Source organism: Drosophila novamexicana, unplaced genomic scaffold (assembly GCF_003285875.2).
Source record: "Drosophila novamexicana strain 15010-1031.04,08,12 unplaced genomic scaffold, DnovRS2.1 tig00001724-arrow-arrow-pilon, whole genome shotgun sequence".
In the NCBI taxonomy this organism is placed as follows: domain Eukaryota; kingdom Metazoa; phylum Arthropoda; class Insecta; order Diptera; family Drosophilidae; genus Drosophila; species Drosophila novamexicana.
In genome coordinates this window covers 19,265-33,587 of record NW_020824883.1, presented here as the reverse complement: position 1 = coordinate 33,587, position 14,323 = coordinate 19,265, and the positions used below count along the sequence as shown (strand labels likewise).

Genomic DNA, 14,323 nt, shown 5'->3' with positions numbered 1-14,323 from the left:
AATATTGTTTCAAAATATATTTTTATAAATGCGCATGTCTAGTTAAAATGGACTTTATAATCAAGTATGCCAGAATACATAAATAATACCATAATAACATTTGTAAATAACAAGTCGTTGACTAGACATTCGTCGGTATCGAGAATTAATAATTTGATTTGCTCTTTAACTTTTTCAAAAAATCCTTTGCTTGCTTATCACCTTGTCTATGCTCCAGAGCGCGCAATGCCATGGAATCTTAAAAAATTTAATATGTTAGCATTTTAAACTTAAAAGAAATGAATGTTTACCTGTATACTCTGGTCTAGATAGACTCATAATAATTTGCTCGCCTTTAGATGCTATGAGATCTGCAAACGTTATATAACATTCTGCTATATATTGACTTGTCATTCCAAATAAATCTTTATCCTTAACACTAAATAAAATCAGGCTATCTTCCATCAGGCGTTGATCCGAGTTCAAATTGCTAATATATATAAACAATAATTCAAATATAAGATATGCTTCAATAGAACGATTTACTTACAAGTTAAACTGTTCGTCATAGAGTGGAAAGCAATTTTTATTATGAACGGCCGTTTTTACTGGTGCAAAGCCATTAAATCGACCAGTGGGCATCATGTAGACTTTAACGAATGAATCACATAATCCGGTTTTATCCACAGAAACCAAGCTGCGAGCATTTAATATTTTGAGCTGAAATTTAATGAAAATGGGTTAAAAGGGTATACTGGATCTGAGCAAATATAACAGGCAGAACGAAAAAATAACAACTCCAATTGACACTACAGCCAGTTTTGAGGATGTTCCCGACATGCGAATATACGAATATGCTGAAGAAGATATACTGCAAAAAACTTTATCAAGATCAACTAAGCAACACATTTTTATTATTTTTATACCCTGAACCCATTAGAACTGGGTAAAAGGGTTATAATGTTTTTGTAATGTAGTGTATGTAACAGGCAGAAGGAAGCATCTCCGACCCCATAAAGTATATATATTCTTGATCAGCACCAATAGCCGAGTCGATCTAGCCATGTCCGTCTGTCTGTCCGTCCGTCCGTCCGTATGTTAGATGTAGATGCTCCTAGTGCCTGCGCAGATCGAGTTTGTTTCCGATAATCGATAACTTACTCCGTTTGCAAGCAATCGATAAAAATCTATATAGATATCCTGTTTTTGGGCAATTTCGGTAAATAATAAGAGCTAGAGTCACCAAACTTGACATATACTTCTAAAATAGAATATAAATATGCATTTGATGTTGGAAGAAGAGGGTTCAGGGTATCCCCTAGTCGGGAGCTCCCGACTAGAACCTCTTACTTGTTTCTAACAATTTTTGTGTGTTGTTTTTATGTAAAAGGTGTTTATTTTATATTATAACTCTTGCGTTTCCCAGGTTTATTTTAGCGAGTCTTTCGTGCTCCTCCAGCTGTTGTAATTTAATAATCTGTGCTGTCGCACAGCAGAATCTGTAAAATATGACTAACTTGTCCTTTTTATACCCTGAACCCATTAAAAATTGGTTATAAGGGTATATTGTATTTGTGCAAAATCCAAATGTATGCAACAGGCAGAAGGAAGCATCTCCGACCCCATAAAGTATATATATTCTTGATCAGCACCAATAGCCGAGTCGATCTAGCCATGTCCGTCTGTCTGTCCGTCCGTCCGTCCGTATGTTAGATGTAGATGCTCCTAGTGCCTGCGCAGATCGAGTTTGTTTCCGATAATCGATAACTTACTCCGTTTGCAAGCAATCGATAAAAATCTATATAGATATCCTGTTTTTGGGCAATTTCGGTAAATAATAAGAGCTAGAGTCACCAAACTTGACATATACTTCTAAAATAGAATATAAATATGCATTTGATGTTGGAAGAAGAGGGTTCAGGGTATCCCCTAGTCGGGAGCTCCCGACTAGAACCTCTTACTTGTTTCTAACAATTTTTGTGTGTTGTTTTTATGTAAAAGGTGTTTATTTTATATTATAACTCTTGCGTTTCCCAGGTTTATTTTAGCGAGTCTTTCGTGCTCCTCCAGCTGTTGTAATTTAATAATCTGTGCTGTCGCACAGCAGAATCTGTAAAATATGACTAACTTGTCCTTTTTATACCCTGAACCCATTAAAAATGGGTATAAGGGTATATTGTATTTGTGAAAAGTCCAAATGTACGTAACAGGCAAGAGGGAAGCATCTCCGACCCCATAAAGTATATATATTCTTGATCAGCACCAATAGCCGAGTCGATCTAGCCATGTCCGTCTGTCTGTCCGTCCGTCCGTCCGTATGTTAGATGTAGATGCTCCTAGTGCCTGCGCAGATCGAGTTTGTTTCCGATAATCGATAACTTACTCCGTTTGCAAGCAATCGATAAAAATCTATATAGATATCCTGTTTTTGGGCAATTTCGGTAAATAATAAGAGCTAGAGTCACCAAACTTGACATATACTTCTAAAATAGAATATAAATATGCATTTGATGTTGGAAGAAGAGGGTTCAGGGTATCCCCTAGTCGGGAGCTCCCGACTAGAACCTCTTACTTGTTTCTAACAATTTTTGTGTGTTGTTTTTATGTAAAAGGTGTTTATTTTATATTATAACTCTTGCGTTTCCCAGGTTTATTTTAGCGAGTCTTTCGTGCTCCTCCAGCTGTTGTAATTTAATAATCTGTGCTGTCGCACAGCAGAATCTGTAAAATATGACTAACTTGTCCTTTTTATACCCTGAACCCATTAAAAATGGGTATAAGGGTATATTGTATTTGTGCAAAATCCAAATGTATGCAACAGGCAGAAGGAAGCATCTCCGACCCCATAAAGTATATATATTCTTGATCAGCACCAATAGCCGAGTCGATCTATCCATGTCCATCTGTCTGTCCGTCCGTCCGTCCGTCCGTCCGTCCGTATGTATGAAGGCAAGGATCTCAGAACCTATGAAATGAAATTTTAGATGTAGATGCTCCTAGTTCCCGCGCGGATCAATAACTTACTCTGTTTCCAAGCAATCGATAAAAATCGATATCGATATCCTGTTTTTTGGGCAATTTTGGTAAATAATAAGAGCTAGAGTCACCAAACTTGACATATAGCTCTAAAATAGAATATATATATATATGCATTTGATGATGAAAGAAGAGGGTTCAGGGTATCCCCTAGTCGAGAGCTCCCGCCTAGAACCTCTTACTTGTTTTCTCATAAGTACTTAATTGTTGGTGTGGCTGGTGAGTAGAGGCATAGCAAGTAGTGCGGTCTGTCGCGAGTTCGAGCCCTACCGGGGAAAGTACTTTTTTTATTTATTTTTGCTGGTGTGGCTGTTGAGTAGAGTCGACAGCAAGTAATGCGGTCAGTTGCGAGCTTGAACCCTGCCAAGGGAACTTTTTATACCCTGAACCCATTAAAAATGGGTATAAGGGTATATTGTATTTGTGCGAAATCCAAATGTATGTAACAGGCAGAAGGAAGCATCTCCGACCCCATAAAGTATATATATTCTTGATCAGCATCTACAGCCGAGTCGATATGGCCATGTCCGTCTGTCTGTCCGTCTGACCGTCTGTCCGTCTGCCTGTTTTTATGCGAACTTGTTTCTCAGTTTTAAAGCTATCTTAATGATATTTTGCAGAAGTCCCTTTTTCTGTTGCACGCCGTCATATGTGAAAACCAGCTGGATCGGACCACTATATCATATAGCTGCCATAGGAACGATCGGTATAATATTAAGTTTTTGTATGAAAAAACATTTTGTTTATCAAGATATCTTGCCCAAACTCGGCATTAACTATTTACCCTGTGCTTCTTAGATACGGGCAAAGCACTATAAGCATTATGAAAAGGTTGTGTCTGCAAGAGTATTAGATCTTCGGCGTGCCGAAGATAACCTTTCTTTCTCGTTTTCAATAACTTCAGTTCGTAAATCATTTGGTATCCACAATCGCAAGAAACTGACTTCAGATCAGAGTTCGCCTTTTCGAAATGGAACTCCTTGGTGCACAAATTTATTTCACAGTTTATTTCACAAACTATTGTTATCAATTCATCATACTCGGTTGATTGAAAGTTTGGACTTGCCAAATCAACTTCTGCTAGCCTAAACATCTTCTAAAAAAGTATCGGGCTTAAGTGAACTTTTAGAGTGTTTAATTTCAAAATAAAAGTATATTTTTGATTCATAGGCATTTAAGCTAAGCATTCTAGCTCACTGACCGTATACTTTTTTTCTTGCGTTTCTTTAATTTCTGAGAAACGTAAGCTATAGAGTGCTCTTTGCCGTTTATATCACATAACGATAGAACGCCACCTAATCCTGCCTGCAATGCGTCACAGCCCAGCATAATTACGGGTGAACTGGCTATAATATTCAGTCATGCCGCGAAGTCTCCCTACTTACCGCTGTGTTGACGGTATTGGAACACAAATGATATATTCTACCTTCTCAGAGTCAGTATTTAATGTTCCTTGACAAAGCTTACTCTCAAACAATAAGCTACTTGTTTCAGAGTTTTAATGTGGTTTTCAAAATCACAGTTAGATACCATTTATCATCAAGATTAATAAAAACTTGTTATCATAACGTTCCTGGTATTATTTTATCCATTAATGCACTCAACCTTTGTGCTGAGTTACGCAGTCAAAGTGCTTGACAATGAAGTGGCATAAAGATCTTTTTGGTATAGCGAAAGCCGTATTTTTTTTGATGATACGTCCAACGACATTTGTTAGATCTATACTTGAAATGAAGTACGCATCTTGCAATCGACTAAGTAATCCATCAACCTTTAAGCAATGAGAATCAATAAAAGCGTTTAATACCAATACCATAGGACTACACAATGGAGAATTGCTTTCCTCTTTTACCCTAACGTATAATCTTATTCTGCATAAACTTCTTTTTGTCTGGGTGGTGACGAATGATAATGGGTAAGCTTAAGTGGCTATGATAAACCTGTATAAATATCATGGATATCTAGATTGGTACGATTTGGTCCTAATAAAGTAAACGATGGCAATTCTTCATTGACTTCCTTAATTTGCTTAGTTTGAGTAAACGATATCGATTTGCTTTTAATCATTGACACTCTGTGCGGTTGTACTTCTAATTTAGAAATTACAAATTAGATAAATAAACTTCTTTTTGTAAACTTTTATTAACAATAATATATTTCATAATATATATAATAATATGTTTTATACTAATGTTTTTTTTTAATCCATTATATGATACCCATATTGCTACCATTCCTAAAATTTCTTGTAACTTTCCATCAGCTGTCTTAATTGAACAATTTAATTCCTTGGTTGAGAAATTATCAATTCCTTCGAAACAGTTTTCTCCTAATACACTAACGGATGCTCCTGAGTCTAATAAAACATATGATTCGTCATTTCCTATCCGAATTTTGTCATAGGCTCTGTTAACATTCATCTTACTGCTAATAATAGTTTCTAATTCCATTCGTAAATTTAATTTTTTTTTTATACTTCTCTAAAATTTAATATTTTAAAAGATAATTTTTTGGCCTTAGCTTACACTTTAGCTGCTCTAAACGTAACGTATGCAATTCAGTCTCATTAAATTCCCATATTTCTTTTGTTTTAGGCTGAGCTAATTGTTTGATTAGGGGTTCCTTCTCGAACGAAGGGGTTACTTTGATAATTGTTTCCCTTATGCTCAGGATTAGTTAACAAGGTTACTTTTTGCTCTCCTCATTGTCTCCGACGGACAGTCATAAATCGAATGATCTATTTGATCAGGGTTCCAACACTTATATTCGGGCTCATCTCCTGCTTTATCATAATTTTGCTCAGATTTCCTGAGAGCACTAACTTTTATTTCCTTCTCACTGTCAGACTCTTCTACATTTACATTTACTTTCCTCATTTCGCTTATGAATTTTCCAGTTGTCTGTTGCAAACGTCAATTTTAGCAATTTTATTAGCAATAAGCTTTTCGGGTAAATGTGCTTCTGACAAAAGATGATCTAAACTGTAAATGCTTTGGGCGAACACTTTTATTTTCTTTTATAAAGTTTGTTAACTTTACAACACCTAATGGTTCTTTCAGTCGTGAATTCTTTGTTACTATGTTACATCCATAAAGATTTCATCAGACGTTTCCTTAAATTTCTCTTCTCTCCCAATATCACGCATCAATTTAAGATTTGTTTTCTGTCTCTCCAAACTTGCGAGCAGTACCCAATTTTAAATCTTTGAAAGGAGCTTCAGGTTCTTGCTTCTTAACACTACACAAATTTTTTCTAATAATCGAGATTCCGATCAATTGTGGCAATTTAAGATGGTTATTAAACTTGTTAACGAAAGTCTAGCTCTTCCTACGCGTACCGCTGCATATTGGCAATCTTTCTCAATATTGTATTATGATTAATCGTAAGAATTCTTTATAAAAGTTTCCTCTATGCCATTAGCTTCTATACATTCTGCCTTATTAGGGCTTGGAAAACTTTCTACTTCGACTGCAGGCAATTATTTTGGACTCGGACTCTGCGTGAATGCTGTTGGGCTAACAAGCTTCTTTATTAGCACTTAATAGCGAGAAGTTAAGAATGTTATAAAAATTTCGCGTTTTCTTATAAGTTCATGCACCGGGTTGAATTATTTATGTGCTTATAGCGAGCGTATTGACAATATGCGAAAATGTACAATTTTTAGCGAAGCGATTGATAAGTGATCCGATATAGCGAACATACGAGACAAGAATGCATTGCGGCGTCGCTAGCATTGATGCGCTAACCGCTCAAGACAAAGTGCAAAAGCGCCAAACAAAACAAAATAGTGACATTGCTTGCCTCGCAGGGCAATATTGTAATAGGATAAGAGCATCATTGGTAACCCTAGCCAGGGTATTATAGTGTCACTATCTATGTTAATTATAACAGTACGATAAGTATATATCGATAATGAAGCAAATGTAATATCGATAAAGAAAAGCGGCTGCAGAGAAGAAGTGGAAGGCAGTCTCTCTACAGTACTAGCAGTAAGAAGACGTGTTGTTAAAAATAAAAAGGCCACCCGAACATAAGTTAAATCAATAAAGAAAATCATACTATTACAATATCAGAAGTGGGATTAACTCAGAAAAAAAAAAAACACAACAAAATGGAAAATATAAATATAAATGACGTGTCAATAGCGACATTGAAAAGTTGGTTGGCATTAGTAAATTTGCCAACAGAGGGTACCAAAACTGAGCTGATGGCGAGATTAAATAAGGTACCAGTGGATATCCGAGACGATGCTGCAAAGGAACTTGAAGTTCAACGTAACAAGGAACAGACAATTGAGGCTCAAAATGAGTTGCAAAACATAATGCAACAACAGCGTGACGAAATAGCAAATGGCGCCGAGGTGCTGAAATTGATGCGTCTCGAAATTGAAGCGTCTCGAAAATTCCTAGAAGAATTTCAAGTAACGGTGAACCGCAACTCGCACATCGGCGGGAGCGACGGGGGAGAGCAAGAAAGTGAAGTCGGCGATTTATTGCAGCTAGAGGATGGTCACACTGAAGAAAGACCACGGTCGACGGATGGCAACGCTGGTGCAGCTGATTACACTGGAACGGCTGGCAACGCTGGTGCAGCTGATCACGCTGGTGCAGCGGGCAACGCTGGGGCAGCTGGAAGGATCGACGAAAGTGGCAACGCTGTCGGAGGCAACTTAAATAATTGCATCCAAACTGGAGCGATGATGTTAGCCAAGGAAATTTTATTAGAATTTACTGGAGAAAGTGAGGTGCGTAAATGGGTAATGCAATTCTTCAATGTGGCCAAGATCTACAGACTAAATGATATGCAACAGCACTTGCTTTGTATAAGCAAATTGAAAGGCGGTGCTTTGAAGTGGTTGCATGCAGACCCTATGCGCATCATTGCTCCGATTGACGAGATGCTAAATCAATTGGTTTTGGCCTTCGGGGGAGGATTTTCGAAGTCGGAACTACGACAGAAGTTCGAGGATCGGGTTTGGAAACCAGATGAGGTGTTCGCCACATATTTTAGCGAAAAAAGCATATTGGCACAGGACATCAACATTGATGTAGAGGAGTTAATGGAGGGTATTATTCGAGGCATACCTTGCGAAAACTTGCGCACTCAAGCTAGTATGCATTGCTTTACCAATCCGGCTCAAATTTTACGTGCGTTTGCAGCTATAAAGTTGCCAATTAAACGGGTACGAAACCATGTAGTGAAACAAACTGCACAGGAAGCACAGGCGGACAAACAACAACGTTGCTACAATTGCAATGTTAAGGGCCATTGGGCCAAAGATTGTTTAAAGCCCAAACGGGAGGCAGGATCTTGCTATGCGTGCGGCTCAAAGGATCATTTAATAGCAGGATGTCCAAATAAAAAGTATGATATGGAAAACAAATATGTAAGATACTTAAGAATTCATTTTAGTAACTCATTTAACAAATCAATAATTGCAGAATGCCTTATAGACTCTGGCAGCCCTATTTCATTTTTAAAGGAAAAGTTTGTGCCATTAAAAGTAAAGCGTATGCCAGATGCAAATTCGTATGTAGGTTTAAATGAAAGTAAATTGAAAAATTTTGGAAAAATTTTATGTTATATGAAGAAAAAGTTAATAAATGTTTATTTTAATGTTATAATTGTGGCAAATGAGTCTATGAGGTATGACGCTGTGCTTGGTAGAGATTTTATGGATTCTTTTGGTTTAAATATTGATTTAAGATCATTGAAAATTGTGAACGGGCATAAAGTTGATCACCAGAATAATGGTAAAAATGATATCATAGCTACAAGCTACAAAGAAAAACAAAAAAAAGTGGACGATGAAGATATCAAACACGAGCAAAATGAAACTATATTGTTAAATGATAAAATCGTTAATAAGGAAATAGTCAGTAATGAAACTGTTAGTGATGAATTAGTTAGTGAGAAAATTGTTAGTCCGGAAACGCTTGGTGATAAAGTTGGTAGTGATGAGATAGTTAGAAATAAAATAATTAGTGGTGAAATAGTTAGAAATGAAGTGATTGGGATCGAAACTGTTAGTGATGAGATAGTTAGTTATGGAGAGCTTAAGCTCGAACCTGATAGTGAAGAAGTTGTTAGTGATGAAATTATCTATAATCAAACCGGGATTGAAAAAGTGATTATAGAAGATATAGGAAACAGTGCAGTTAAAATTAATAATCATGTTAATGAAGCGCCAGTGAATAGCGAAATCATGGGAGTGTTAGAAGAGAATTTTGAGAAGGATATCTTAACAATAAGTTGGGAAGATTCTAACAAAAGAGAAAATATATATATTTTAAGTGAAGATATTGATTACAGCACAAAGTGTGAATTTGAAAATTTATTTGAAAATACTTATGTAAAAGCGAAAAGGCCAAATCAGCCAAAATTAAGACATGAGTTAAGCATAAGATTAGAAAACGACAAAGTATTTAATTGTACACCTAGGCGGTTATCTTATATGGAAAAAGAAAAGTTGCAAGAATTATTAGACGACTATTTAAAAGATGGAATCATTAGGCCAAGTTGTTCAGAGTATGCATCACCTATAGTACTAGTGAAGAAAAAAACTGGAGACATGAGGTTATGTATTGATTTTAGAAGACTGAACAAAATTATATGTAGAGACAACTACCCGCTACCATTGATCGACGATTTATTAGACAGACTATGCGGAAAAACAGTATTTTCAAAGTTGGATCTAAAAAACGGGTATTTTCATGTTTTTGTTAATGAGCAATCTATTAAATACACTTCATTTGTTACCCCTTTAGGACAATATGAATTTCTTAGGATGCCCATGGGTTTAAAAACTGCGCCACATGTATTTCAAAGATTTGTTAATAACATATTTTGTGATATGATAAGAGATAATAAGGTAATTGTTTACATGGATGATATTATGATAGCAAGTACAAACATAAAGGAACACATGGAGACCTTAAAGGAAGTGTTTATAAGACTGGTGCAAAACAAATTAGAGTTGAAATTAGATAAGTGTGAATTTTTTAAAAGCAGCGTTAAATATTTAGGATTTGTGGTGGATAGTAAAGGCGTTAGGGCTGATGAAAAAGGGTTAGAAGCGGTTAAATCCTTTCCAATACCAAACAAAATTCAGGGAGTACAAAGTTTCCTAGGGTTATGCTCCTACTTCAGGAGGTTCATTTTTAACTTTTCTATATTAGCTAAACCCTTATATGATTTATTGAAAAAAGATAAGAAATTCAAGTTTGGAGAAGAGGAGTTTAAGTGTTTTAATATGTTAAAAGATAAATTGTTAGAGGCGCCAGTACTATCAATATATAATTACAAAGAAGAAATAGAACTACATTGTGATGCCAGCGCAGTGGGATTTGGGGCTGTTTTATTTCAAAAAAAAGAAGATAGGAAATTACACCCGATTTTTTATTTTTCTAAAAGAACAACCGAAGTAGAGTCTAAATATCATAGTTTTGAGTTAGAAACGCTAGCCATCATTTACGCATTACGCAGATTTCGTATATATCTGCAGGGAAAACGATTTAAAATAATGACAGATTGCAACTCTTTAACTTTAACGCTTAACAAAATAGATTTAAATCCGAGAATTGCTAGATGGGCGTTAGAACTACAAAATTACGATTTTGAGTTAGTGCATAGATCGGGCAAGCAAATGCAACATGTGGATGCGTTAAGCAGATGTTATGAGGACATTTTAGTTATTGAATCCAATAGTTTTGAGGACAATTTAGTTATTTGCCAAAGCAAAGATGACAAACTGGTAGATATTAGAAAGATGTTAGAAAAAGAGCACAAGCTATTCGAAATGAGAAATGGGGTCATTTACAGAAAAACAAATGATGGCAGATTAGTTTTTTATGTACCAAAGGATATGGAAGAACATGTACTTTACAAATATCATGATGAGTTGGGACATGCTGGGAGAGATAAGATGATCGATGCCATTGGAAAGAGTTACTGGTTCCCATATATTAAGGAAAAAGCAATAAAGCATATAGGGAATTGTTTAAAATGCATTGCCTTCGCCCCCAAGACGGGTAAGAGTGAAGGACTATTACATAGCATACCGAAAGGAAACAAACCGTGGGAGATGATCCATATAGACCATTATGGACCAATTAATGCAGGAAGGGCTAATAAATATATATTGGCGGTGGTTGACGGATTTTCAAAATTTGTTAGACTATATACAGCAAAGACAACAAGTACGAAAGAAGCGATTAAGGCATTAAAAGATTATTTCAGAGCGTATAGTAGACCTAAGTTCATTGTATCGGACAGAGGGAGTTGTTTTACTGCAAAAGAGTTTGATGAATTTTTAAAAAATGAGGGAGTAACGCATATTAAAATAGCAACGGGTTGTCCGCAAGCAAATGGTCAGGTGGAAAGGTTGAATAGAGACTTGGGTCCGATGATGGCAAAAATGGCGGAGCCAGAAAATGGTTTACATTGGGATGTTATTATAGAAAATGTTGAATATGCAATAAACAACACACAACACAAAAGCATAAAGAAATTTCCAAGCGAAATGTTATTCGGATTACAACAGAAAGGAAAAGTTGTTGATGAATTAAAGGAAAAATTAGAAGAGTTTACACAGGTGAACACGTGTGATAAAAGAAATTTAGAAAATATAAGAAAGAGTGGAGAAATATATCAAAAAGAAGCTCAAATCAGAAATGAAGAGCGGATTAATAAAAAGAAGAAAGTATCAGTAGAATATAAAATAGGTGACTATGTCATGGTAAAAAATTTTGATAGCACACCAGGAGTTTCAAAAAAGTTAATACCAAGATATAAAGGGCCTTATAGTATAGAAAAGATTTTAAAAAATGATAGATACTTGTTAAAGGATGTAGAAGGCTTTCAATTATCTCACAACCCGTACGTTGGTATCTGGAATAGCCAAAACTTTAAGCATTGGATGCGAAAATAGGCAATAAGCATTAGTTATAAAGATAGATACACATATAAAAGACAGAGATCGGGAGCTCTCTTTGTCAGGATGGCCGAGTTGTAATAGGATAAGAGCATCATTGGTAACCCTAGCCAGGGTATTATAGTGTCACTATCTATGTTAATTATAACAGTACGATAAGTATATATCGATAATGAAGCAAATGTAATATCGATAAAGAAAAGCGGCTGCAGAGAAGAAGTGGAAGGCAGTCTCTCTACAGTACTAGCAGTAAGAAGACGTGTTGTTAAAAATAAAAAGGCCACCCGAACATAAGTTAAATCAATAAAGAAAATCATACTATTACAATATGTAACTGAAATGTTATGCGAACATAATACTAATTTAATTTTTAGCTGCTGAGACGAACATACTCCCCCCGTTGAACGATTGAGGTTCAACAGGATCGTTAAGGGGAAGCAGACACAGCTTATTAGTTGCTCGCTTTATGATTCAACTTACTCTTCAGTTAATCAACTTACTCTTCAGTCTGTCCTGATACTCTTCTTACCCTTATACTATTTCTTCCGGTAGTTCTATAGATCCTCCCATTATTTCACTTTCCTCTCTCCTATTAGCTATAAACGGACATGGCTAGATCGACTCGGCTATTTATGCTGATCAAGAATATATATACTTTATGGGGTCGGAGATGCTTCCTTCTGCCTGTTACATACATTTGGCTTTCGCACAAATACAATATACCCTTATACCCATTTTTAATGGGTTCAGGGTATAAAAAACAAGTAAGAGCTTCTAGTCGGGAGCTCCCGACTAGGGGATACCCTGAACCCTCTTATTCCAACACCAAGTAAATTAAAAAAAAAAGTTCCCTTGGCAGGGTTCGAACTCGCAACTGACCGCATTACTTGCTGTCGACTCTACTCAACAGCCACACCAGCAAAAATAAATAAAAAAAGTACTTTCCCCGGTAGGGCTCGAACTCGCGACAGACCGCACTACTTGCTATGCCTCTACTCACCAGCCACACCAACAATTAAGTACTTATGAGAAAACAAGTAAGAGGTTCTAGGCGGGAGCTCTCGACTAGGGGATACCCTGAACCCTCTTCTTTCAACATCAAATGCATATATATATATATTCTATTTTAGAGCTATATGTCAAGTTTGGTGACTCTAGCTCTTATTATTTACCAAAATTGCCCAAAAACAGGATATCGATATCGATTTTTATCGATTGCTTGGAAACAGAGTAAGTTATTGATTATCGGAAACAAACTCGATCTGCACAGGCACCAGAGGGACCTACAGCTAAAATTTCAAGTTATTAGCTCTTATAGGTTCTGATATCCTCGCGTTCATACATACGGACAGACGGACGGACGGACGGACGGACAGACGGACATGGCTAGATCAACTCGATCGGCTATTGATGGTAATCAAGAATATTTGTATATACTTTATATGGTCGGAGATGCTTCCTTCTGCCTGTTACATACATTTGCACAAATACATAATACCCTTTTTACCCATTTTCAATGGGTTCAGGGTATTAAAATGAGCAATTCCAGAATCACACACGGGGATTGTCATGGCGTTGCTTTGACCAGATATATTTGTAGGGACAGAAAATTGAGTGTGTTATGTGCTAAGTTATGTCATCCAACTGAGCAGATATGTTAAGTATAATAACGGTCTTCCAGGTTTCTTTTAGCACTTTATAAGCACCCGTTTTGTCAGGTATATTTGCAATTTTGTTAATAATATTCTTTGGCCATGAGTTTGTTTGCTTTAAAACCCATACCCCATCCGGGGAGCTACGCAAAGTAGCCTGACGTGTGAAGCATGAAGCGAACACTCATAAGGATTAAACCTTGAGAAGTTAATATGTGAGTTGATATACGCCGATAAAAATCGATATCGACAACCTTTGGAAGGATCTCATCATAGTCAGGCACCCCCAAGTTCATACTTACTAATAATCCAGAATCTGTAAATTGTCCGGTAATTGTAAGTTGCCCGAAATGTGCTGTGGATTGTTCTTTTTGATTTCTATACCGATCTAGATAATATTGGTGGATAAGATCAGCAGTTTCGAGAGCATGGAGGTCTAGTATACTTTCAATCTCTGATAAAATTTTAACATCAGATGTTTTTGCTTCTCCAATTTTAAAGCAAGATATCATAGTGCGGAGAGTTTCCCTCAAGTTTTGAAAAAAAGATGGCGGTCGGCGTTTCTAAAATTAAAATTTATATGATAAGATCCTAGCCGGTTTTAATCTATACTCACATCGAGATTAGACTGAATAAGGTCATATATTATTATTGACAATTCTCCCCAAATACCGTCCAAAATTCTGCCAAAGTTGACTTCATTAAGAGTATCATAAAGAGTCGT

The 14,323-nt window shown here is 36.2% G+C and overlaps 2 protein-coding genes across 3 annotated transcripts; one reads left to right on the top strand and one right to left on the bottom strand.

Annotated features, from left to right (window-relative positions):
• On the bottom strand, positions 1-14,292 carry LOC115768249 (protein unc-13 homolog 4B-like). Its single transcript, XM_030712779.1, has 6 exons — positions 14,216-14,292; positions 14,045-14,162; positions 13,902-13,987; positions 530-699; positions 291-469; positions 1-237 (listed from the first exon to the last, which is right to left on the bottom strand). Exons 2-6 carry the CDS (start codon positions 14,109-14,111, stop codon positions 146-148), a joined length of 594 nt encoding a protein of 197 aa, XP_030568639.1. The 5' UTR covers positions 14,112-14,162; positions 14,216-14,292; the 3' UTR covers positions 1-145.
• Positions 7,201-8,731, top strand: LOC115768248. 2 transcript variants are annotated; one of them, XM_030712777.1, is made up of 2 exons: positions 7,201-8,379; positions 8,457-8,731. In XM_030712777.1, exons 1-2 carry the CDS (start codon positions 7,223-7,225, stop codon positions 8,560-8,562), a joined length of 1,263 nt encoding a protein of 420 aa, XP_030568637.1. In that variant the 5' UTR covers positions 7,201-7,222; the 3' UTR covers positions 8,563-8,731. The 2 variants fall into 2 exon arrangements, with proteins under 2 accessions (XP_030568637.1, XP_030568638.1); XM_030712778.1 differs by having other exon boundaries at positions 7,201-8,401.
• Positions 14,293-14,323: the final 31 nt, after the last annotated feature.

Excerpts from the sequence above, each read along its gene's own strand:
- LOC115768249 (XM_030712779.1), bottom strand. The coding sequence starts at position 14,111 with ATGATATCTTGCTTTAAAATTGGAGAAGCAAAAACATCTGATGTTAAA. Across the intron at positions 700-13,901 it reads TTACAGATTCTGGATTATTA|CTCAAAATATTAAATGCTCG; the intron begins GTAAGTATGAAC and ends ATTAAATTTCAG. Across the intron at positions 238-290 it reads ATCTAGACCAGAGTATACAG|ATTCCATGGCATTGCGCGCT; the intron begins GTAAACATTCAT and ends AAATTTTTTAAG.
- LOC115768248 (XM_030712777.1), top strand. The coding sequence starts at position 7,223 with ATGGCGAGATTAAATAAGGTACCAGTGGATATCCGAGACGATGCTGCA. Across the intron at positions 8,380-8,456 it reads GCAGGATGTCCAAATAAAAA|AATGCCTTATAGACTCTGGC; the intron begins GTATGATATGGA and ends CAATAATTGCAG.